The following is a 23,519-nucleotide window of genomic DNA, read 5'->3' as shown; positions in this document are numbered from 1 at the left end:
ATAGTCTCCTTAAAACCTTCCATTAGCAATCTCGGCTGTGGTCTTCCCCCTTGTTTTTCATGGCTGTGCATAATATCATTAAAGTCTCCAAGTATACACCATGGCAAATCTGACTCATCAGCTAGACTACGGAGCAAATTCCATGATTCTCTTCGCCTCTGTCTTTCCGGACATCCATAAAAACCAGTGTATCTCCATCTCCCCACCTCAGCACAATTCACTTCGAAATCTATATAATGATTGCAACTCCCTTTAATGTCTATCTTCGTTTCATTCTTCCATAACAAAGCCAATCCTCCCCCGTGACTCTGTGTATCGACAACAAAACAACCAGCATAATTAATAAGTTTACATACTTTCTCAATTCTTTCTCTTCTAACCAAAGTCTCCGACAAAAAAATTAAGTTTGGCCTAATTTGAGTTGTGATTTCTTTCAGAAATCGAACTACTCGTGGTTTGGCCAACCCACGGCAGTTCCACACCAAGAAACTCATAATACTCGGCGGGCCTGGTGACCAGAGCCCGCCCCATGCAAGTTTTTTGACTCATGCGATTCATTCACCTCAATTCCAGTATTTACTGTCGGCCCATCCAAGTGCATTTTTTTCGGGTCCTGGCCCAAAGGTTGTTGCCTTATTTCTACTCTTTGACGTTTATTCTCCAAGATCATTCTTATCTCCTCCGGATCCCCGTTCAAATTCAAATCACTTTCCATATCCATTTGTTCCTGATTTCTCGTTGTGATCACAACCGCTCCCCTGTCTCCACCTTTCTCGCGCACAATTCCCGCACTTTCCGTGAATCTCGCATTACCATCTTTGCTGTCATTCGCCGATGCGTTCGTTCCGCCACCACTCCCCATCCCCGTCCACCTAGCTCCTCCGTCCACATTTCGTAACCATCTAGCCCCCACATTGTTTCTAGTACCACGATTTGGTGCTCTCAACCACACTCCATAGGCTTTCTCAATTACTTTATCAGGATTTGCATACACCACACTACAATCTCGTTCAACATGACCAAGAATTCCACAAACGAAACAGAAGTTCCCCGACCTTTCATACTTAAAATTAATCCAACTCCAGCTTCCCCCTGCCCTTTTGATTTTCATTCTTCTCTTCAGTGGTTTTCCGGTATCTATAGTAACTCTTATCCTTACGTATGACTTCCATGCACCATCTAGACTGGCTGGATCTGTCTTGATATATTTTCCTATATACATCCCTACACTCTTGAGGATGTTCTCTGTGACAAATCCCGTAGGTATATCATAGACCTGCACCCATATGTCCACCTCATTCAAAGGGACTAAGTTTGCATCCTCCCCTTCATTTACTCTAGCATACACAAGCATATTCTGTTCAAATGACCACGGGCTTCCGTCAAGCACCTTCTGCAAGTCCATAATATGATATAATACAAATGAATAACGAAACCCCCCATATCATGCACTTCCATCCCTTCCTTGGGTCTCCACAGCGATGCCATCACATTCTGCATAGCCTGGAAATTTAGGTTCTTGTCCGTCAAAAACTTACCCACTAGGACAAAAGTCTTTTTGTTTCCTTGAATCTCCTCATCCCCAATCACGACTCCGCCCTCCTCCTCCTCCTCGAGCGTTAGTCTTGCATAGAGATCCTCAAGTTTTGAATTATCGGCCGCCATAGATCCAATCAGATTGAGAAAGTAATACTGAATATTAAGATATTATGAAAGAAACTTGTCAATAGGACAAGACGTAAAACATGCACCTTGCATGACTATAACTAACAATGTTAAGCTTACTTTTATATGCCATCTATCTAAAATATATGTTTATGTGCTATATTATCTATCTACGCTATTATATAAAAAATGAAATATTAAAAATTTGGTTATTGATCGTCTGGTCACATGTAGTATATTTAAAATAGAAAAACAAAATTAAAATAGGACACCAATATTTTCTAATATTATATTTTAAACAGAAAATAATATTTAAAATCTATCTAAACTATATCTATTATATTATTATAAAGATGAAATATTTAAAGTTTTGTTTTGTCGCATGGTCGTCTGGTTATTCTCTAAATTTATAGTTATATTTAACATGAAATACTCTTATTAATAGATTAATATTCACAAAATAAATATATAAATACATATAGAAGTAAATTTATATAATGGCATCGGGTCAAAACAAAATAATATTTTCTATTTACCCGGGCAAAAAATTTAAACTGTTGAACATGTCTAAAATAAAATTAAAATAAAAAAATAATTCGTTGATAGGTAATAATGGCCCTAGGATAATTGAAAATATTAAAATAATATACACTATCAATTGAGATTTTAACAAAATTATACTATTAATACGTGCTAAAAAAACTAAATATAGTAAGTTGAATTTGCTACATCGGGTCAAAATAAAATAATATATACAGCTGATGCGTTAAAAAAATTATATTATTGAATGGCATAAAAAATAGAATTAAAAGATAATTCATTGATTGATATAATGACATTAGGGAAAATTAAAATAATATATATTACTCATTCGGGTTAAAATAAAATAATATTCAACCCAACTGAATTAAAATTAAAAACAAACCATTTTGTGATTGATATAACGAGTTTACATAATAACTGGTTTTTCCAATAATTGTAATATGAATATCTATACTATTTAAAATAATATAAATAAGAAATATATATTATTCACCCGGTAAAAAAAAGAATATACTATTGAACGAGTTTAAAACAAATTTAGGATCAAAGATAATTTGTTGATAGGTATAATGGTCTCGGGATAATAGAAAATAATACGCACTATTCATCCGGATTTGAACAAAATTATACAATTAATGCAGACTAAAAGAAAAACTAAATGTAGTTAGTTGAATTTGCAGCATTGAGCTAAAACAAAATAATAAATGCTGCTAAAAAAATTATACTATTGAACCTGATAAAGATAAAATTAAGAATTGAAAGATAATTTGTTAATCAATATAATGATATCGGGCAAAAAAAATGTAAACTACACATTCGTTCTAACACAAAATAATATCCAAAATATATAATTATTTAGACTTGGTTAATAGAACGAGTTTATATAATTATGATTTTTTTAATGTCTATAATTTTTATACTATTTAAAATAAAATTATTAAAAAACAATTACTCAAAGGTACATAACACGTGTTTAGTATATATAGATTTTGTTCAAATAAAAACGCTAAACTGGTCTTCCAATATTTTGTTTTAGGATAATTAAAGGATTTTGATCTTTCATACTCGGATGCAAAATATGTTTAATATAAATATGTGAGGGATACTTTTATAATTATAAAAATTATTTAAAAAATTACAATTTTTTCATTATAATGCATTATGCACTCGCATAATTCAGCTGCACTTTTGTACTGTTAAAATTGTTTTTCATAGTTCCATGATTCCATCCATAATCTTATGTATGTTGGGCCTAAAAAGCAACAAGGTCTCTCTTCCAAACCCTAAAGAATGCACCGATTCAAGGTATGTAATAAAAAATTTACACTGCTTTAGCCTTTAATTACCCGTGTTCCTGTGCATACCCTGTCTTTCTGCCAGGTTCTTTATTCAGCTAAAAGGAATTACTAGAAGTTGCAAGTTGCAGGAGATTTGATCAATGGTCATTGAGTACAATAGTTGTCAAACTTGTCATAATGTTGGTTTTTTCCTGCTTGTACTCTTATCTAAGGAATAAATTTATTTTCCCACGTTTATTGAAACAGGTTTAAGTACAAACTTAGGGGATAAGCGGGTAACAAAAGGTGTGCCAAGAACAAACTGTTCTCGACATTAAGGTTTTTTAGCATGTAGGAGTCTAAAGAAGGTAAAGATTCCAAAGCAATTGTGATCCTAAATTCAATGTACCTTTGTGATTCTATTTTTCTCAACATGCATGATATATATCGATTATTGATTTAAATTTTGCAAGTCTTATTAGGGTTTGCTGATCATTTCTGATTGAATTTGTTGGGAGGATATTCATGCTGTAGCCATTAGCCGTTTAATTAATTTCTTCTTCTCTTAATTTTGATTGTGGGGACTATGATTAACCTGATCATAGTCTATATAACCACTTTTTACAGAGTTCTAATAGCTTATCCCAACCTTTTACTAAAAGTTTAAGGTGTTTTTCTATCAAATGATTACACGGAGATCATGAGATATAGGAATGCATTGGAGAAACAATAAGTTGTGCTGCTTAATTATTTTTAAGTTTACAAATTATTATAACCACTGTTTTCTAGTTCCACTGCCACTGGTAACCTGTCAAGTACCAGTTTACTATATGCTGATCATCATGTACCAGTTTACTGGCTTAAACAACGCAACTTTCTCCGGCCTTCAAAATATTAAGTTCTCCTGATCCACACATCACACTGTGCACAGAGCAATTAGGAGACATGTTGGGACTTGGGCACAACCTATTCCGAATTGCTGGTCCCGTAACAAAATCTTACTAAGTTGAGTACCTTGGTTAAGCCTATGTTTTACCTTCACCATTATTGTGACCTGTCATAAGATTTGTCCAATTTGTTTTCTTTCTATAATTTCTCCAATGCTATGCAGTCAAATGTGTGTGTGTTTTTTAAGTATAAAGTGTGCAGATAATTGAACTAATTCATTTAACTTGTTTAGCTCGTTCTCTCATCTACTGGATGAGCAAAGAAATTTAGAATATGAGAAAGTAATATTTTTAGGCCGCTTCAGCTGTAAACTATAGAGTTCCATGAAATATCGTCCCCATGTGGTGGATCACCTATATCTGTAAAGATCAGTGGAAGATTTAATTTTCTATGAACTTTACATCTAACTAAAAGACGTCTTGTAGGGGGACCTTTGTCTGTCATATGAAAAAACAACCAATTGATAGACCAAAGACACTGCATTTTGAGGTAAAATCCGAGTGAGTGATATACAAGATATGCTTTATTTCTATCTATGCTCGTTGGCTGAGAAACGGCACCAGACAACTTATTCTTTGTGTGAGCTAACATCCAATATGTGGAAGAAAACAATAGTAAAAACAAGAGAGTTATACCTGATAGATAGGTACCTAAAAAGCTTGAACCTTGAAGTATCCAATTAGCACAAGTAGATGACTGGGCTAGGAATTGAGAGTCTGAGAGTGATTTGAATATTGTACCATCCGTTTAGTTAATGAAAACAATTTATAAGATTAATATAAAGTTCTAAAATAAATCCTTGTATTAATAAAGATATATATGCTAAATATAGTAGTGGTGTTGACACATGACAGAACAATGGAGACAATAGCCAGGCTAAAAGTACTATAGAATAAGGTCTTTTACTCTCCTAATACTAGGAATATTGATATTTGGGTAAAGAAACTATATGGTTGTGTTTAAATTGACTAGATAATCTTTACTATGTACCCTAAAAGAGTAACGTGTTAACACATATCTATTGCTTAATCTGCATTACTAATATCTGACTCCTAGAGATAGATAATTAATGTAAAACTGACATCGGAGACCCAATAATTGGCATAGAACATGTACTAGGTTGTTGCAGTTACCTGGTAGAAGGCTAAGCTATTTCACATTTTCAAGAAAAATAAGACAAAAAGGACAAAAGAAGTGTAAACTAATTGTTCTGTTGAATGTGCTTTGGTGTTCCTTATTTCAGATGGGTGCCTTCAAACATAATCATGTCAGAGAAACATAGGATTCCTAAATTATTTGAATACATATCAGTTACCAGATGTACTGATATTTTTTCTTCTATGTGATTTCTATCTACGTCAGTCGTCGACCCGTCGTATGACTAGATAAGGTATATCTAAGGATGCATTTGGCATGCAAGTGTGTTGGTTTGGGAATGAGAATTTAATAATTTCAAATCCGGGTCAGGGGGTGTCTAAGAATAACTGGAAATAGAAATTTCACTTCTATGTTTGTATATACCAGGTAATACTAGAAGCAATTCTTCTTCAGTTTGAAACCCTTCCTTTTTCATTTCTCAAGTGCAAATTTGTATCATTTATCTAAACTACAAAATCTTGTATATTTGTGCTGACTATATATATATTATAAACAGGGATAACTGTGATACATTAAAGATCACAATAGTTGGTGAGCACGTATATTCAGTGAAGAAATTGAGTGCGGCTTATCCGCTTTAGAGAACAAGGTTAAAAAAGCCCAAAATAATTATAAATGAAAATATTATACTTAATTAAGAGTGCAGGTTAAAGGAGAACAAGGTATTTCGCTTTAGAAAGAGCACAAAGCTTATAGTACTTAATTTTATTTTTATAAATCGGTGAGCGCATTCGCACATGGTATGAACATCTGAGTATTTCAATACATTCCTCCTGCTAAGTCTTGGTGAGACCATAATAATTGTAATTCTTTCATTAGTCAGTCGGTATTGTGATTGAAAAAACAGATTTCAAATGACACTAAACAGGATATTGTGAGAACTAGAATGAGGTGCCCAATCCCAGATAAAAAATTCATGTATGCAGTACAGTAAACATGGTTATAATGTTTACTTATACATGAAACATGCCCAGCTTTCTTAACTGTGTCATCTGTATACTTGCACGATTTTAGTTTATCTAAAGTTCACATTATTCTTAAATGTATACTTTTTAATTCATGGTGACGTTCATTTTTCCTGACAACAAATTGGTGCATTTCTGCAGCAATTCTTTGAGAAAATTTAATAAGTGTATATGATGACTCTAACAATTCCATATGGATATGATTGTTGGAGCCGTGCTCATAACAAACATTTGCTGCGAATCTGGACCCATTTACTGTCAATTTCACAATGTTCGGATGTGAGGCCCTTTGCTAGTTGGCCTATTGTGTAGGAACAATTGATTGTATTATATGTATTCTATATCAGATATGTATGTCAATGCGGTGAAATAATCAGCAAAAAGAAAAGACAAGCCTGTCAAACTCAAAGGAAGAAGACATAAGTCTTTATGCATCAGGAAGAACCATCCTTACTAAAGTAAATATCTACTCTCTTTTTAGAATATTAGAGATTAATAAGTGATATAAGATAATAATTATGTTCGATGGGCCTATGGATTTATAATCTCCAATTATTATTTCACCCTCAAAGATTATAAATGAAAGGCTAGCCTTCTTTAATGTTCTAAATGGCTGATTGATGTGCCAAAAAACTTTATGTTGATGGTAGATATAATAATACCATCCCCACAAGGACTGGTCTTTCTAGAGAAGGGTGGGAAGAGAATGATAGGGAGAGATATAATAGCAACAAGACAGTGATCTGATTACAAATTTTAGAGATCCAATGGCACATACCAGATAGAAACCAAGACATATGACTGTTTAATTGGTTGGCCTGGTTACTGTAGGCTTTGATTCCCAATCATATACATTACAAAACATCACATGTACACTTACATTATGCCAGAAGTATCACCTCAGATATACAAGTAGTGGCAACACCAATTTTTACTCGCAAGAAAGATAAAAAATCTGATAAGTAATGCCATGTGGCATGCTGTAATTGGTGACATAAGATAATTTAGCTAAAATAGTAGGATTTTGGGTGTGGTTAATTTGTCTATACATTGTGCAGAATTTCTATGTAGGAACTAGGAAGGACCCAGTTGTCACGTAGAATGGCTCTGCCAAATGGCTTCCTATAAGACAACCAAAGTTTCGTATGCAAAATCTCTTCTAATCCCTTCTCCACCAATTATAAGCAATCTCCCACGTGGGATTCTTTAGTCTTAGCCCCACAATTAAATTTCTTCTTATTCCTGATGATACTATATATTCAACTATTCTCCTGTAGTATCTCAGCTCATGATCTATTCTACCTCTATAGCACTAATATTATACATCAGTTCCAGGTTCTCCCTGGTGTTCTGTTTTTGTTCCTCAGCTGTTTACAGGTTTACTACCTGATTAGTAAACCAAACAACACATTTATCTATCAAATAGCATATAGATAAAGGCTCGGGAGTGATTATGGGTGACTCTTCAACTTCGTACATACATATGGTATTCATATTTGATCAAGATACCTGTAAATTTATTTAGTTGAAATGTTGAATGCATGTTCCTTTACTATATTTCTAGTTACTGATCACAAAGTTCCGTATGGCTTTTGGTTGTTTAGGTACAACATATGATCGAGAAGTGTTTGATCTTCCACATGACAAAAGAAGACTGCATGGAAGCCCTAAAAAAACATGCAAACATTGAACCTGTCATAACTTCCACTGGTTTGTTGCCTCATCTGCTTTGTCATTTTTGTTACTGTTTAATTCATTGGAACTAAAAACAGCAATAAAAAACCTGCATAACCACATATCTGCCTTTGTACGTATTGGGCTGATGAACTGATCTTAATTAACTTGCTGTGTTACTATATACTTCAGTTGTAAAAAAACAAGTGATCCCCCAGCCCCCTCCCCCACCTGTCACACATTATAAAAGTTCCTTAAAAGAACCTTCTACAAACCTAATGTTCAAATACTAAATAAGGTTGCACATGTGTATAATAGCAAAATGAGGGATGTAGAAGGGAAACCTCTCTGGGAAAATTAGGGATTTAATTAAAAGTTTTCTTGGCTGATATGATCTTTAGAAAGGATTGGCTATAAACTTCTCAATACTATTGAAATAGAAGTTCTATAGAGGAGCCTGAGGAGGTATATGGTTTGCTTGATCTGATTTGAGATTAAACTTAGGTCTGCACACCTTGTTTTTTATGTATCAGGTCAAATATTCTGAATATTGATTTGTAAATAAACAACATATTAAAACCTCTACAAATAATTTATGCTCTTTAAATTAATATTTTTTGAAAATAATATTTTTTTTTTCCGATTCCGACTTGGTCCAGTTCAAAAAAGGATCAATTTCGATAAGATAATAAGAAAATAATTTTTAGAAAATCCTCGTATAGATATATGGTCCCAATAATATCATAAATTAATAAATTTTCATATTCATAAAAACCATATATCTATATATTACAGTTTTGTACAATATGATTCTAGTATTCTATAACTTTTTCTTTAAGTAAACCTATTTGAAACTCATTCCTAATCTTTATTATTGCATAAAGGTTGAGGTGTGATGCTTCGAATGATGCTTCCGAACTGAATCGAAAAGTTGTTTTAGTGTGTTTTAAGTATTTTTTGCCTTCTATTGCGTTGAACATATTTCTCAGCATTATTTTTAATAATCTTTAAATTCATAACGTATAAACACTAAAGTAAGTACAATATATAAATTAGCGGAGATAATCTATTTAAATTTGTATAATTAAAATTTTAAATTTATTTGATGTTCAAATATTTCTTAAATCGATTAATAAATACCTCTCTTAATGATTAAAGTTCCATGATCCCAATTTTATTAATTTATAGAGATTTAAACGTATTCAAAAGAACCATGATATCTCCTCTTCTTTTTCTTTTTTTTTGCTAAATATCTCCTCCTCTTTTTTATTTTCAATAATGTAAAATAGTACTTTGTTGCAGAATGCAATCTAGAAAGTGATTATACATCAACTGCAACTGCATGGGGATTGTATGTAAAATGACTAGTATATTGGAAGTAATCATGTAATTAAGTAACACATTTTTTAGGATGAAAAAAGTTTACTGATTGGCCACATGCATGCAGTGTGGAAGGAGCTGGAGAAGGAAAACAAGGAGTTCTTTGATGCTTATTCTCAATCTCAGAACAAATCAGATCGAATGTCGGAATCAGAAACAGACGAGATGATTCAGAAGATGATATCTGATCATCGGTCTCAGAATTCGAAAGGCGATCAGTCCAAAGATTCCGATGACTGAATGCAGAAACATGCTCAAATACATTAGTAGCTCAGAGAAAGAGATCTACTGCTGTTGCATAAATAAAGTTTGTATTTGTTGATCAATATAATAACAAATCTTTCACAAGGGGAACCTTGTGGTCCTTAAAAATGAATATACGGATGGAGTACTAATATTATTTACAAGGTTCCAAATGGAGAATCTATCATTAGATTGATATATGTGAAGCTGTTACCAATAATTGTGTGACATGTCAGAATTAGGGAATGACACAAATAGAAAGTTTTTAGACAGTTGGAATCTTGGTTCAGAACTATCTGTATAAGTTTTAATTCGAGTAAATTCCTTTTAATTTAATTCTTCTTGTACTACTTAAAAAATCCTCTATAAATAATAATTTTTAAAAAATTTAATGAGTTCGATGAGAGAAAGACAAATGAACTATTTCTGATTTATAATAAATTTTAATATAATAAAATTTTAATAATCAGATAAAGTATCTGAGTGTGAACTTGAAACTAAAATCGAAAAAATCAGAAAAAAATAAATTGGACGACATGCTTGTCTTGTAACTTATTAAATTTTAATTGTTTAAAGATATATTATAATTAAAACATAATTATTCTCAAATTTTATTCCAGAATTTTCTTTTAAAAAGGAATCTGATCTTTACAAGCACATGTCGACTGGAGTTTGAAATCTTTCGCTCCGTAACTGCATTATCATCAAACGAATAAGCTAAAGAACCATTGGTACTTGGTAATGTAGAAGTAAAAGTAGAAGTAGATTATAAATTAAGTTAAAATGAAGCAAAAGAAGTAGAGCCGTAATTTGGATCCGGCTGCTCGTGAGCTCGCATGTCTCGAACTCATTTAACTGAACTCGTTCGACTTATCTCATTTAATTAAACAAATCAAGTTCGAGCAAAAATCTTGTTTCTTTTAATTTAAATGAACCAGTTCAACTCGATTCATGAAATTAAACAAGTCGAATTTATGTAAATGTTTATGCTCAATTAAGTGTTAAAATCAGTTCGTTTAGCTAAACTGAAACTAAACGAGTCAAGTTCGGACAAAATTTTAGATTCAATTAATAAAAAGAATCGATTCCCGTCGCCAAAATACAGGTTTAAAGAAGTGGATTTCAGAATATATTGACCCAAAATATGGGCTTTAAAGAAGTGGACCTGGGAATATATTAATAGTTGTCGTAACTTGTTGTAATCGTAATTCGAAGCAAACATTTTACTGTGAGAATCAAATTATTTAACAGCATATCTAATGCACCGGCTTTAGTTATTGTTTTATAGTACAAAATTTATGTAGGATGTGACTCCACGGGAAGATATGTCACAGTCTGTAAGAGCATTCTAAGGTAATCAACTACTAAAATCAAAAATGGATATTTGTATTCAAAAGACATGAACATTTTTTAGTTTTATTTTCACAGAACAAATTTATATGCAGAAATCTAGAATTAATATTATCTTGCTCTGGGCAAAATGACTAATTTGTCTGATCTACATTCAATTGATCATAATAAACTCTCAGCACTGTATCACATAGATTAAATATATTGCAAAGAACTTAAATCATTTTTAACATGTTTCCGGTAGTATTTCCCCCGGCTAAATAGCCAAATAGGTAGGGTACCTGTCACGGGACTCCCCGAAGGCATGTTTATAAATATACTTTTTGCCAAAAAGTATGCCCAATTAGCATGTCATTTATCAATTAAATATAATAAAATTTAAAACATAATTGTTATACTAATATACAGTGAACTTGAATATAAAATTAAAGTTAATTGATAGTAACAACCGAATAATATCATTATACTCAAATATATTAGTAACGTTTTAGATATTCAAATATATGTAAATATTTTAGAATTATATTTATTATTTCTGAATATTTCTAGTATTAAAATAATTATTAAAAATATAAAAAAAATTAGTAAAAAGACATGTCAAATCATAAAAAAGCATGTCTGACTAATTGACGTTATGGCATGTCCATGTTGGCAACGTGCACCCTACAGATAGGGTTGTTCAATAGTTCAGAGGTGAGGATTATAGACAACATTGAGGACAACAGCTAAAGGGCCTATCATGAAGTTGGGCTTCATATTGGAAAATAGAGAGCATCATTTACCCACCAACATGTTCCCTGGTCAATATCCAAAAAAATGTATCAAGGTTGTCATCATTCCGTTTTTATCAAGAATCTGGAAAATCAAACCAAGATGAGCAGAAAAAGGGAGAGCATTTGTGTCATCGCCAATACTTGTATACCTCCTTCAAAGGGAGTTGAGAGTGATACTACGAGAGCAAGAGTTTTTGGGTTTTCTCTAATAACATTGTTATGAGCAAGTTCACTATCTACCAAAAGTCCAAAACACATACTTGAATAGATGGATGCACATCTGAGCAATCCTCTGTATGAGGGGAAAGATGGGTTTAAGAATTGTTGCTGAAAGTGGTGGCAGATATACAAACACGGCTATTTACCTAACATGACGACATTAAATCTGGAACATTTATTCAATCTCAGAGTATACACAGAGTACAATTATTAGAAATAGGACCAACATCTCAGACCACACACGTTAAGGTCTTATTACCAACATACATTGCAACTCCTGCTAATAGTGTGAATACATGAAATAACCTCACTCATTAACTTTAGGTTCCCATCCAGCAATGACATGTTCTTTTTTCGCCTTGGTCTTCTCAAAAGACCTCCTTGCCAAGAGCAACTGCAAAAGGTGACCAAGAAATATGTCAAAACAGTTAGTAGATGTCCATTTCCTGTTTTATGGATTTTTCCATTAAAACACACAGAGAAACTAGGCCGCAAGATCTGCCTTTTGCGAAAATATATGATAAGAAAAAACAAATTATCTTACTTCTTTTTGCCTCAATTTCAAATCAGTGAAAACAAAGGTTCAAAAAGTGACAACACAGAACCCCGCATGCTACATTAAGCCCATTAAAGGGCAAGGCATGCACATGAGAATTTCAATTAGTAAAAACTCAAAGGTTTGCAAAGACAAACCACTAGTCAAATAATAGAATTTTGTTGTATTCAAGTAAACCAATTTATTCTTTTTTTGCCAATTACAAACTACCAATCTCATACAACAGATAAATCAAATTCTTTAACTTCTATTCTTTAATTTAGCTAATTAAGAAATCTAATAATATCACCGTTCATTGATATATTCATATATGCTTTGCCTTTGATTTACTTCTGTCTCTAGCATAACCTTTTGTAAAGCCTTCACTGTCTTCCCCCTAACCCCCCCACTGATGACTGACCTACTGCTGCACTAACATCTAATCCTCTATCAACTGTGCCTCCATATTTTATTTTGGGGGAGGGGGTTCTCGTGAGTTAAACAAAGTCCAATACCAATCTCTATCACCAATAGGGCTGCCATTATGGACACACAGATATCTCCATTCACCATTACTACAAAAATACCAGATGATGGAGAAATTCTGCATGCCCGTTAAGGAAGGCCTATTGGTGATAGAGATTGGTACTGGACTTTGTTTAACTCGCGAAATCCCCCCTCCCCACTCTCTCTCTATATAGGGGGCTCTGTTTGACTGTTCTCTCTTATGTTTTTTTCTAATTGTATCTATAATGAAGAAATTAACACCAAGAACTCAAATATATATCATACTTCATGAACTTCATTAATTACAGACCACACAAGAGCTCACTAAGCTCACATTGTGCAAACATCAATTCATAAGAAGCATTATTCCAGATACGATATTATTATACAACCATGGAAAGAAGCGCACTCATCACTACTTACACACATGTTCGCAGAACATAAAAATCTCTAAAAAGCATTATAATTGTAAGACATTAATTTAGTGATGATTTGATAGAGTGAACTTAAAAGTAAACTAAAGAATTAAAAAGGTTAAATTAGCTTTAGTTGTGTACCTTCATGTAGTTGAGCAGATTAGTCAAGGTTGTGGGTGTAGTCCAACCCTTGTAATGTCCAAGAGCCACCTCCATATGGTACAGCTTTGGTGCCAAACTCAAATCAACTGCGCAGATGTTTTCACCATTTACATATGGCCCCTATTCATACTCTATCAATTAGTTTAACTTTAATTCACAATATCATCATTGTATTGTATTCTACAAACTAAAGGGAGCACTTTACTGATGAATGGCATATTTGAAACCACTTACATGTGCCTTAAGGTGTTCATCAAGGGCCTTCAATTCATCAACCAAAGCCTGCTCTGACCCATCACTGGCATCTTTACTCGTCAAAAATTTAACGAACGAAGAAAATATCTTTGATCCTCTACAATACCACAGAAAGCATAAAGTAACCAAATGAACTTAGCATCATTAGGTCTAGAAAATCAACTATCTTTGATCCTCTACAATACCACCGAAAGCATAAAGTAACCAATGAGCTTAGCATCATTAGGTCTGGAAAATCAACTACGTCGTAAGACCTTTTTGTCAACTTAAATATTAATCTCCAACGAAATAAGAACACAGCTGATCCTGATAGTGGATACAAACACTATATTATAGTTAAGAAGTGATCATTCTTTGGCATCGACGGTACATCTAAATACATTCTCAAATAACATGTTTGTAGGAGCTAATATAAAAAATATATATATAAAGACAACTTATAAACCAACACTTCCCTCTAGCTTCTAAAACTATTTGTCTATTCTCCGTAACATGCACTTTATAGCAACGCACGAGTTAAAAAAATGTTCTCGAATTTAAATTTTCCATATAACATACAAAAAGAACTTCAAAAATAATTTAAAGTTGTAGCCTTTAAAAAGAAAGTGCAGCATTCTACACTACTAGTTCTGTTAATTTTAATTATTACATTAAAAACAAGTCAGTCGGTAACTATACAAGAAACATAAGTAATTCCCTGGAGCTTATTAGTACAATTAGACATATATTATAACATCACACACAAACACACAAACACATAAACATGCAGTATATGTAAATATAAAGAAAGAGGGGGGCATACACAGAGGTAAACTGAGCAGGAATAGCAAGAGAAGGAACAGGGTATCTTTCTTCAAGAAGGCCAACAATGACATCTGAATCAGCTATCCATTTTCCATCTTCCCCAAATCTTATCAATGGCACCTTTCCTTGGTATTCATCTAATAGCCTAAAATTATCCCAAATAATTCGTTACAAGAGAGAGAGAGAGAGAGGGAGAGAGAGAGGGGGAGAGAGAGGGGAGGAGAGGGAGAGAGAGAGAGAGAGGGAGGGAGGGAGAGAGAAGGAGAGAGAGAGAGGGAGGGACAGAGGGAGGGAGGGAGGGAGAGAGAGAGAGAGAGAGAGAGAGAGAGAGAGAGAGAGAGAGAGAGATCAACTCACCATTGAGGTTTGTTACTAAAATCAATCAAATGCATCTTATAAGGAACTTCTTTTTCTTCTAAAGTAAGAATTATCCTTTGGCTAAATGGACCTAACATCACCAAAAATCAAACCCAATGAGTCCTGAATTCAAGAATCACATAATTCTAAAAAAAAACCCATGAATAATCTACACACACAACACAGAAGTTTGATTAAATGGATACATACAGTCTCCCAGAACATCAGGGGAACCTGCAGCAGCCTTGACACAAATTTCAACAGACATGTTTGATCTTTTGGCGATGGTTCCTTTTAGTTTCTGATCTCTTACACGGTTCAGATGTTTTATGGTTATTTGGTGTAGAATTATAGTCGTGTATATCAGCTTAGCTTTTATAGTGATCCAGTCACGTCGTTCTGTGGCTTATTGACGCGTGGTATGTGTTGGCCTATATGCCGTGCGCGGCCTGTGCCTTGCCTTAATTTTTTTTATTTTGTATTTTAATTTTTGAATTTAATTATTAACTAATAAATTTTCATTATTGGACTTAATTGCACGGAAATGGCTCCAATAATTATTATTTTTTTGCAGAAAAATAGATCAATTATAAAAGTATTACGAGAGTGCCTGCACAATTTTTTTTAAACACCTGATAGTATTCCGTTAACTTGTATAGGCAGACTTTATTTTTCGAATACTGAATAAGGAAAAACGTATTTAAGGACCTGTTGCATAAGACGCCTGTACCTTAACAAGACTAATACAATTTGTCAACCCTAAGTAAGTTGTATTGTTATCTTAGTTTTTATTTGTACTTGTAACACTTAAAGTCTGTAAAAATGCAAAGGAACAGATTGGAGTCTTTTTCCTGAAACAGTATCAAGCCTAAAGATTCTATCTGGAAGAAGATCAATAAGATCATGTCTCAGAAGAATTTTGAAGAAGCTTGGAGTTGAATAAATCTGTTTGGATAAAAATACTCTAAGTCAAGATCTCTACAAGTCACAAATTTAGTGTTATAGAGAAGTCATTCGAGAACTCCAAATGACTTATCAAGAAGTCAGGAAAGCTACCAGAGAACTCAGAGAGATATCGACAAGTCAAGAAGACATGAAGGTTGGAGATATCGACAATGTTAGATATATTTGAGATGTCATGTCTAATATGTTTCATGTTTAGTTTTCAGATCTTAATAAAAAGGAAATATCAGTACTTACTGAAATCAGTACTTATTGGAAGTTAGAACTTAAGGATATCAGAACTTAGATTATCAGAAGATAAATATCAGAAGATGGATATCAGAACTTAAGTACGGGAGGACTAACAGTAAAGGAAGGAATCTGATTTACAGGAAAGAAGATCGAGACTAATACAAAAGAAGATATGCATGAAAAGAGTTAGAGAACTTAAAGAATTGTATAAGATATCTGATTGATATATTTTAGGAGACAGAATTATATTTCATATCAATTAGAAGTTATCTTGTAAATGTGTACTATATAAACACAGACATAGGTTTACACTATATGTGTTATTATTATCGAGAAGATCATACATTGTTACCTAGCAGCTCTCGTGATATTTGTTCATCACTGAGAGAAACAGTTCCATTGTAACAGAGTTTATTATATCGAATATATCTGTTTATTGTTACTTGTGTTCGAAATCGATTTGATTGTATTCTACACTGTATTCAACCCCCTTCTATAGTGTTGTGTGACCTAACAATTGGCATCAGAGCTTATCTGTTAACACACATATAGTAAAGATCTAAACAATCATGTCTGAAGAAGCAGAAAATCCAACCAAGCCCACCAAAACTGAAGAAACTAAAAACACTCAAATTCACAGTCGTTATGAGACTATTAGGGTTCCCATACTGAGACCTTCTGAGTACCCCATATGGAAAGTGAAGATGGCTATGTTTCTGGAAGCTACAGATCCAGAATACCTTGACAGAATTAATGAAGGGCCACATAAGCCAACCAAGCTCTCTGTTGTAGTTGCAGATCAGCCAGCAAAGACCATACCAAAGGAGAAAAGTGAGTATACAGCTGAAGATATCTCATCAATTGATGCAAAAGTAAGGTATTTGCTGCATAGTGCCATTGATAATGTCATGTCAAACAGGGTAATTCATTGCAAGACTGCAAAGGAGATATGAGATGCTTTGGAGACAAGATGCCAGGGAACTGATGCAATCAAGAAGAACAGGAGAACTATACTCACTCAAGAGTATGAGCACTTTAACTCAAAAAGTGATGAGTCATTAACTGACTTATATGACAGGTTTGTCAAACTCTTGAATGATATGTCACTGGTGGACAAGGAATGTGATCTTGAAGATTCAAATCTAAAATTTCTTTTAGCTCTTCCTGAAAGTTGGGATTTGAAGGCAACTACTATAAGAGACAACTATGCTCTTGATGAAACTGCTCTTGATGAAATTTATGGTATGCTCAAGACTTATGAACTTGAGATGGATCAAAGAAGCAAGAGATATGGGAGAAAGTCAAGGACAGTTGCTCTTAAGGTTGAGGAGGAATTCCCCAAAGTGGCTGTCTCAAAGAAAGGCCAAGGAAAAGCTCCTATCACAAAGTTTGATTCATAATCATCAAGTTCTGATGATGATGATTCAGAAACTAAAAGTTTACCTGAAATAGATGTTGATGAAGAGATGATGAAATTGTGTGCTCTTATGGTGAAGGGTATCACAAAGATAGCCTGCAGGAAATTCAGAAGGGGAAAGAAGTTTTTCAAGAAAGGTGGAAGTACTGATAAGAAAGGGTTCAGAAATTATGAAGGCAAAAGTGTAAAGTCTGACAGAGAAGATAACTCAAATGTCAAATGCTATAATTGTAGTGAAAGAGGCCACATATCTCCTGACTGCAAGAAAGGAAAGAGTAACAAAGGCAAGGCATTTGTCACAAAGAAGAAAAGCTGGACAGACTCTTCAGATTCTGAAGATGAGGTGAATCATGCTTTAAAGGCAAATGCTGATGGCAGCCCTGAAACTGCTGAATTAAAGGTACCTCAAACAACATATGTTTTTCATACTGATGATATTACTGAGTTGAGATTATATCTTAAAACCATGTTTATTAGCTATAGAGATCAAACTCTAACATGTGAAAGATTAACTTCTGAAAATCTTGCTTTTAAGAAAAGGAATGATTATTTAGAAAAAGAGTTAGTTATGTTCCATCAAACTCAGAAAGAAAGAGATGATACTTTTTATGTTAGAGATGAATTGCTAAAATTGAATAAATATCTCAAAACTGAGTTTGAAAAAGAAAAAGATATTATCAGGACTTGGACTAACTCTGGCAAAACAACTCAGAATTTATTAAGTAGTGGAAACTGGAAAGAGGGCTTAGGTTATGGAGATGATAAAAGTGAAAAAGGAACTGAACAAATTGAGCCAATTGTTGTTAAATAAACTGTTAAGCCAAAGGTAAATTCTGTTAAGTTTGTAGCTAAAACTATAAAGTCTGATTCTGAAAAGATGAAAGAGTCTGTGACAGAAGTTAAGGAGAAGTCAACTTCTGACAAATTAGAACAGGATAAACCAACTGAAGTCAATATAGGTTTAATTACAAAGAAGCAGCTTAAGCATAAGCTAAAAGAAATAAGGAATGTCAACAAGGTTAAAGCAGCTAGGAAAAATAGGAATGGAAAGGAAGATGTGAATAAAAGAAATAATTATATGTCTGTTCTTAATGCTCCTAGAAAGAAATGTTATAACTGTGGAAACTCTAACCATCTTGCTTCTTTTTGCAGGAAGAATAAGAATATAAATTATTTACCTCCTAAGTCAGGAGTTAAGAGTCAGTCTGTTAGGTTTAAGCCACAAAATCCTTGTTTTCATTGTGGTAGTTTATGGCATTCCATTTATACTTGTAAGGAATATCATAGTTTGTACTATGATTATTATCAAATAAAACCTTCTTTGAAGAAAGTTGCTTTAATTCCTTCTAGTGTAAATTCTGTTGCAAAGTCTGATATAAGTTCTAATAAACAGCATGTTAGCATATACTATGATATTAAATTCACTGCAAATGCTAACAAACTTAAAAAGGCCAAAGGATCCAAGCAAGTATGGGTCCTTAAAACTAACCATTAGTGGTCTTTGTGATTGCAGGGAAACCGAAAAAACATCCTAGTACTAGATAGTGGATGTTCAGGACATATGACTGGAAATAAAGCCCTAATCTCAGACTTTGTGGAGAAAGCTGGCCCAGGAGTTTCTTATGGAGATGGCAATATGAGAAAAACTCTGGGATATGGCAATATTAATCTTGGGAATGTCATCATTGAATCAGTAGCTCTTGTCTCAGGACTTAAACACAATCTGCTGAGTGTGAGTCAAATCTGTGACAGAGGTTGTCATGTGGATTTCTTTGAAGAACACTATGAAGTTGTAAGCAATTCTACAGGAAAAGTGGTTCTGAAAGGTTACAGGCATGGTAACATTTATGAAGCCAGACTTTCAACAAGTTCTGATGGTTCTACAATCTGTCTGTTGAGTAGAGCATCAATTGAAGAAAGCTGGAATTTGCACAAAAGACTCTCTCATTTAAATTTCAACAACATAAATGAGCTTGTAAAGAAAGATCTTGTGAGAGGATTGCCAAAATCAGTATTTGCTCCTAATGGCCTTTGTGATTCTTGTCAAAAGGCAAAACAAAGAAAATCCTCTTTCAAGAGCAAAACTGAGTCATCAATTCTTGAGCCTTATCACCTTCTGCATGTTGATCTATTTGGTCCAGTCAATGTCATGTCTATTGCAAAGAAGAAATATGCTATGGTTATAGTGGATGAGTTCACAAGGTACACTTGGGTGTACTTTTTGCACAAGAAGAATGAAACTGCATTTACTCTAACTGATCATGTCAGACAGCTAGATAAGTTGGTCAAAGATTCTGTTAAAATTATAAGAAGTGATAATGGCACTGAGTTCAAGAATTCAATCATGGAAGAGTTCTGCAAAGAGCATGGAATGAAACAGTAATTTTCTGCACCTGGAACTCCACAACAAAATGGAGTTGTAGAAAGAAAGAACAGGACTCTCATTGAAGCTGCACGAATTATGCTTGATGAAGCAAAGCTGCCAACCTACTTTTGGGCTAAAGCTGTGCAGACTGCTTGTTTTACACAGAATTTAACACTCATAAATAAGCAAGAAAAAACACCATATGAGATGGTGAAAAAAAAGAAGCCAAATCTGAAATACTTTCATGTATTTGAATGTAAGTGTTTTGTTCTTAAGACTCATCCTGAACAGCTGTCAAAATTTGATCTAAAAGCTGATGAAGAAATTTTTGTTGGATATCCACTTTTCACAAAAGCCTTCAGAGTCTACAATTTAAGAACAAGGTTGTCATGGAATCTATCAATGTATCTTTTGATGATAAGAAGATTATTGGACTTGAAGATTTCAATGATCACGATCAGCTGAGATGTGAAAATGAAGACTTAAATTCTGATTTTATAAATTCTGATGACTTAAACTCTGAACTTGTAAGTACTGATATCATTGAATCTGTGGTAACAACTCCAAAGGATAATGCACCTGTCCAGGGGGAGCAAGCTGAAGATACTACCACATCTCAAGACTCTCAAGAAGCATCAGAACCTGTGACTGGCTCTTCAAGATCTGATTCATCTAGTTCTGATAAGCCAAATTCTGATAATTCTGGAAGCTCTGATACTTCAAATCCTGAAGGATCCAAGTCAAATTCTGAAGCTCTGTGAGAGGTTTGCAAAGCTTCGCAGTCAAGATATCAAATGAGTATGATGGGAGAACTCAGCTATTTTCTGGGACTTCAAGTCAAGCAAAGTGAAGAAGGTACTTTTATCTGTCAATCCAAGTACACCAGAAATTTACCAGAAGAAGTTTGGAATGTAAGATAGTTCAACAACATCCACTCCCATGGCCACTGCAACCAAGTTAGATAAATATACTGGTTCATCATTAGATATTACTAACTACAGAGGTATGATTGGCTCTTTACTCTATTTAACTGCAAGTAGACCTGATATCATGTATGCTACCTGTATTTGTGCAAGATTTCAGGCTGATCCAAGAGAACTTCACTTAATAGTTGTGAAAAGAATTTTTAAGTACCCTAAGGGTACAGCTGATCTGGGATTGTGGTATCCTAGAGAATCAGATTTTAAGCTAATAGGTTACTCAGATGCAGATTTTGCAGGATGCAAAATAGACAGGAAAAACACTAGTGGATGCTGCCAATTTCTTGGAGGCAGATTGGTTTCTTGGTTTAGCAAGAAACAGAAGTCAATTTCCATATCAACTGCAGAAGCAGAGTATATTGATGCAGGAAGCTGTTATGCACAGATTCTTTGAATGAAGAATTAGTTACTGGATTATGGGTTAGAATTTTATAAAATCCCTATTTACTGTGATAATCAAAGTGCTATTTCTATGACAGGTAATCCAGTTCAACACTCAATGACAAAGCACATCAACATTAGGTACCATTTCATAAGGGAACATGTGATGGAAGGTACAGTGGAATTGCATTTTGTTCCAACAGATCAACAACTAACAGATATCTTCACAAAACCACTATGTGAAGCTACTTTTACAAGACTGGTAAATGAACTTGGAATGATTTCAGGTTCTTTCTCTAAATCTGCTTAGTTTTTGTTCTCATGCATCAGACTTTATGATCAGTGTTTATAGATTGTCTTATCTTCATGAAATCTGTTCTTTAATTGAAATTCATTAAATACTGATTGTTATCTGATGTGGATCTTTAAACTCTGATAGTGTTTTGAATGTTCTGTGACTATTCAATCCAATGAGGATAACTGTGTTAGATGCTGACCTAGTAGTCTTTAACATACTAGAAATCCCATGTTTGAATTAGTTGTTTATGTGGAAACTCATTAACACAAGCAAATTCTGATTTTGAGCTTAGTCAAGTTTACTTTGTGTATCTTATTACTAAGTCACAAACTAGATTCTTGCTTCTTATCTGTTAGATTCTGATGTCAGTAAATCTTAAGGATGAACTAAATGCTGATAAGCCTCACTTATCAAAAGAAAAGAAAAGAAAATGAAATAAAAGTCAGGTACTCCTTTGAGACCTAGATTAAATATGTGGAAGGGAAGACCCAAGTGCATTGCTGGTATTAAGTAATATGCATTAGAAAAGTAAATAAATTTTCTTGGTGACTTTTCACATTCTCTGATTACTAGAGAAATACTCTGACAACAGCATAAATTCTGATAAGCAGTCGTGACTCACTTATACTGAGAAGCCACTGTAAAAAGGAATTTCAAAAGATGCATAAAATGAGCATAAACAATTGAGGTGGATTCATGCATAAATTTGTTCTATAGTAGACTTCCTGATTGATGACAGATTTTAAGCACTTTTCTTAGTTATGCCTTATTTCTAAGATGTACTGAAGTTTATCAGACTTTAATCTTTATCTGATATTCTGCTGAATGCACACACTTTCACTCCATATGAATGATGAAAATTACTGTGGTGATTAAGTTGTTTTTGACAAACAGTTAAGTGTCATTTGCATAAATTCTGAGGACAAGTTCTGATGGAAGTTCTGATGATTAAACTCTGAAGGAAACAAGTTAGTATTTGTATGAAGAATCACAGAAAAAGATATTCACTTTTTGAGTTCAGAAGCCATATTCTGATGACTGTTAAACTCTGATATAAGTTAAGTTCTGATATTAAATCCTGATGGAATCTTTGATGCTTACGTGGCATTATTCTTTACTTGACTTATTTGTGGTAAAAATTGAAACAATCATATATAAATCAGAATATATTTGGGTAAGATAAAAACAGTCATAATCATTATGGGTTAGTGGTAAATGTGTTTGTCCTGAAAAACTGCATGCACACAGTAATTATTGTTTATTTCTCGTGCCCATTAACTCCTGCTTTAACTTTTACTGACTGTTATTATTACACATCGGTCTAGGGAGACGAGGCATCATTTTTTTTACTCTTAATCGTTAAACATTCATGGCGTCCCTTGGTATTCCATTGTCTATTTAAATGACTGATCATCCTTCAGTAAAATCACATCTTTTCATTTCTCTCAAACAATGGCACATTTTAGTTGGTTTTGCTGCTATGGCACATACACTGTGACCATTTTTCGAAATAGAATTCCGACTTCATATCCTATCAACAATATTCCTTTCGACATCTGGATTCAACTTCCAGACAACATTAAAAATGATTTGTTGTCTTTCTAAAGAGAAGTTCATCTCCGTATTCTTAAACAGCAGGAGAAAATCATTCGT

The 23,519-nt window shown here is 33.6% G+C and overlaps 2 protein-coding genes across 2 annotated transcripts; one reads left to right on the top strand and one right to left on the bottom strand.

Annotated features, from left to right (window-relative positions):
- The first annotated feature begins 7,828 nt into the window (after positions 1-7,828).
- Positions 7,829-10,156, top strand: LOC141719790 (uncharacterized). Its single transcript, XM_074522171.1, has 3 exons — positions 7,829-8,042; positions 8,161-8,266; positions 9,678-10,156. The coding sequence occupies exons 1-3, from the start codon at positions 8,010-8,012 to the stop codon at positions 9,848-9,850; spliced, it is 312 nt and encodes a 103-aa protein (XP_074378272.1). The 5' UTR covers positions 7,829-8,009; the 3' UTR covers positions 9,851-10,156.
- A 2,191-nt stretch (positions 10,157-12,347) lies between these two features.
- LOC141663894 (glutathione S-transferase DHAR2-like) lies at positions 12,348-15,610 on the bottom strand. The gene is made up of 6 exons (XM_074469746.1): positions 15,442-15,610; positions 15,232-15,322; positions 14,873-15,019; positions 14,050-14,167; positions 13,795-13,935; positions 12,348-12,589 (listed from the first exon to the last, which is right to left on the bottom strand). The coding sequence occupies exons 1-6, from the start codon at positions 15,497-15,499 to the stop codon at positions 12,503-12,505; spliced, it is 642 nt and encodes a 213-aa protein (XP_074325847.1). The 5' UTR covers positions 15,500-15,610; the 3' UTR covers positions 12,348-12,502.
- Positions 15,611-23,519: the final 7,909 nt, after the last annotated feature.

Source organism: Apium graveolens, chromosome 1 (assembly GCF_009905375.1).
Source record: "Apium graveolens cultivar Ventura chromosome 1, ASM990537v1, whole genome shotgun sequence".
Taxonomy (NCBI): domain Eukaryota; kingdom Viridiplantae; phylum Streptophyta; class Magnoliopsida; order Apiales; family Apiaceae; genus Apium; species Apium graveolens.
Note: the sequence above shows the minus strand (reverse complement) of the source record. Positions and strands in the feature narration are given on the sequence as shown.

Coding starts and splice junctions, on each gene's coding strand:
- LOC141719790 (XM_074522171.1), top strand. CDS start 8,010: ATGGGTGACTCTTCAACTTCGTACATACATATG. Junction 8,043..8,160: donor CAACTTCGTACATACATATG/GTATTCATATTT, acceptor TTGGTTGTTTAG/GTACAACATATGATCGAGAA. Junction 8,267..9,677: donor ACCTGTCATAACTTCCACTG/GTTTGTTGCCTC, acceptor ACATGCATGCAG/TGTGGAAGGAGCTGGAGAAG.
- LOC141663894 (XM_074469746.1), bottom strand. CDS start 15,499: ATGTCTGTTGAAATTTGTGTCAAGGCTGCTGCAGGTTCCCCTGATGTT. Junction 15,323..15,441: donor CCCTGATGTTCTGGGAGACT/GTATGTATCCAT, acceptor TGGTGATGTTAG/GTCCATTTAGCCAAAGGATA. Junction 12,590..13,794: donor ATCTGCTCAACTACATGAAG/GTACACAACTAA, acceptor CACCTTTTGCAG/TTGCTCTTGGCAAGGAGGTC.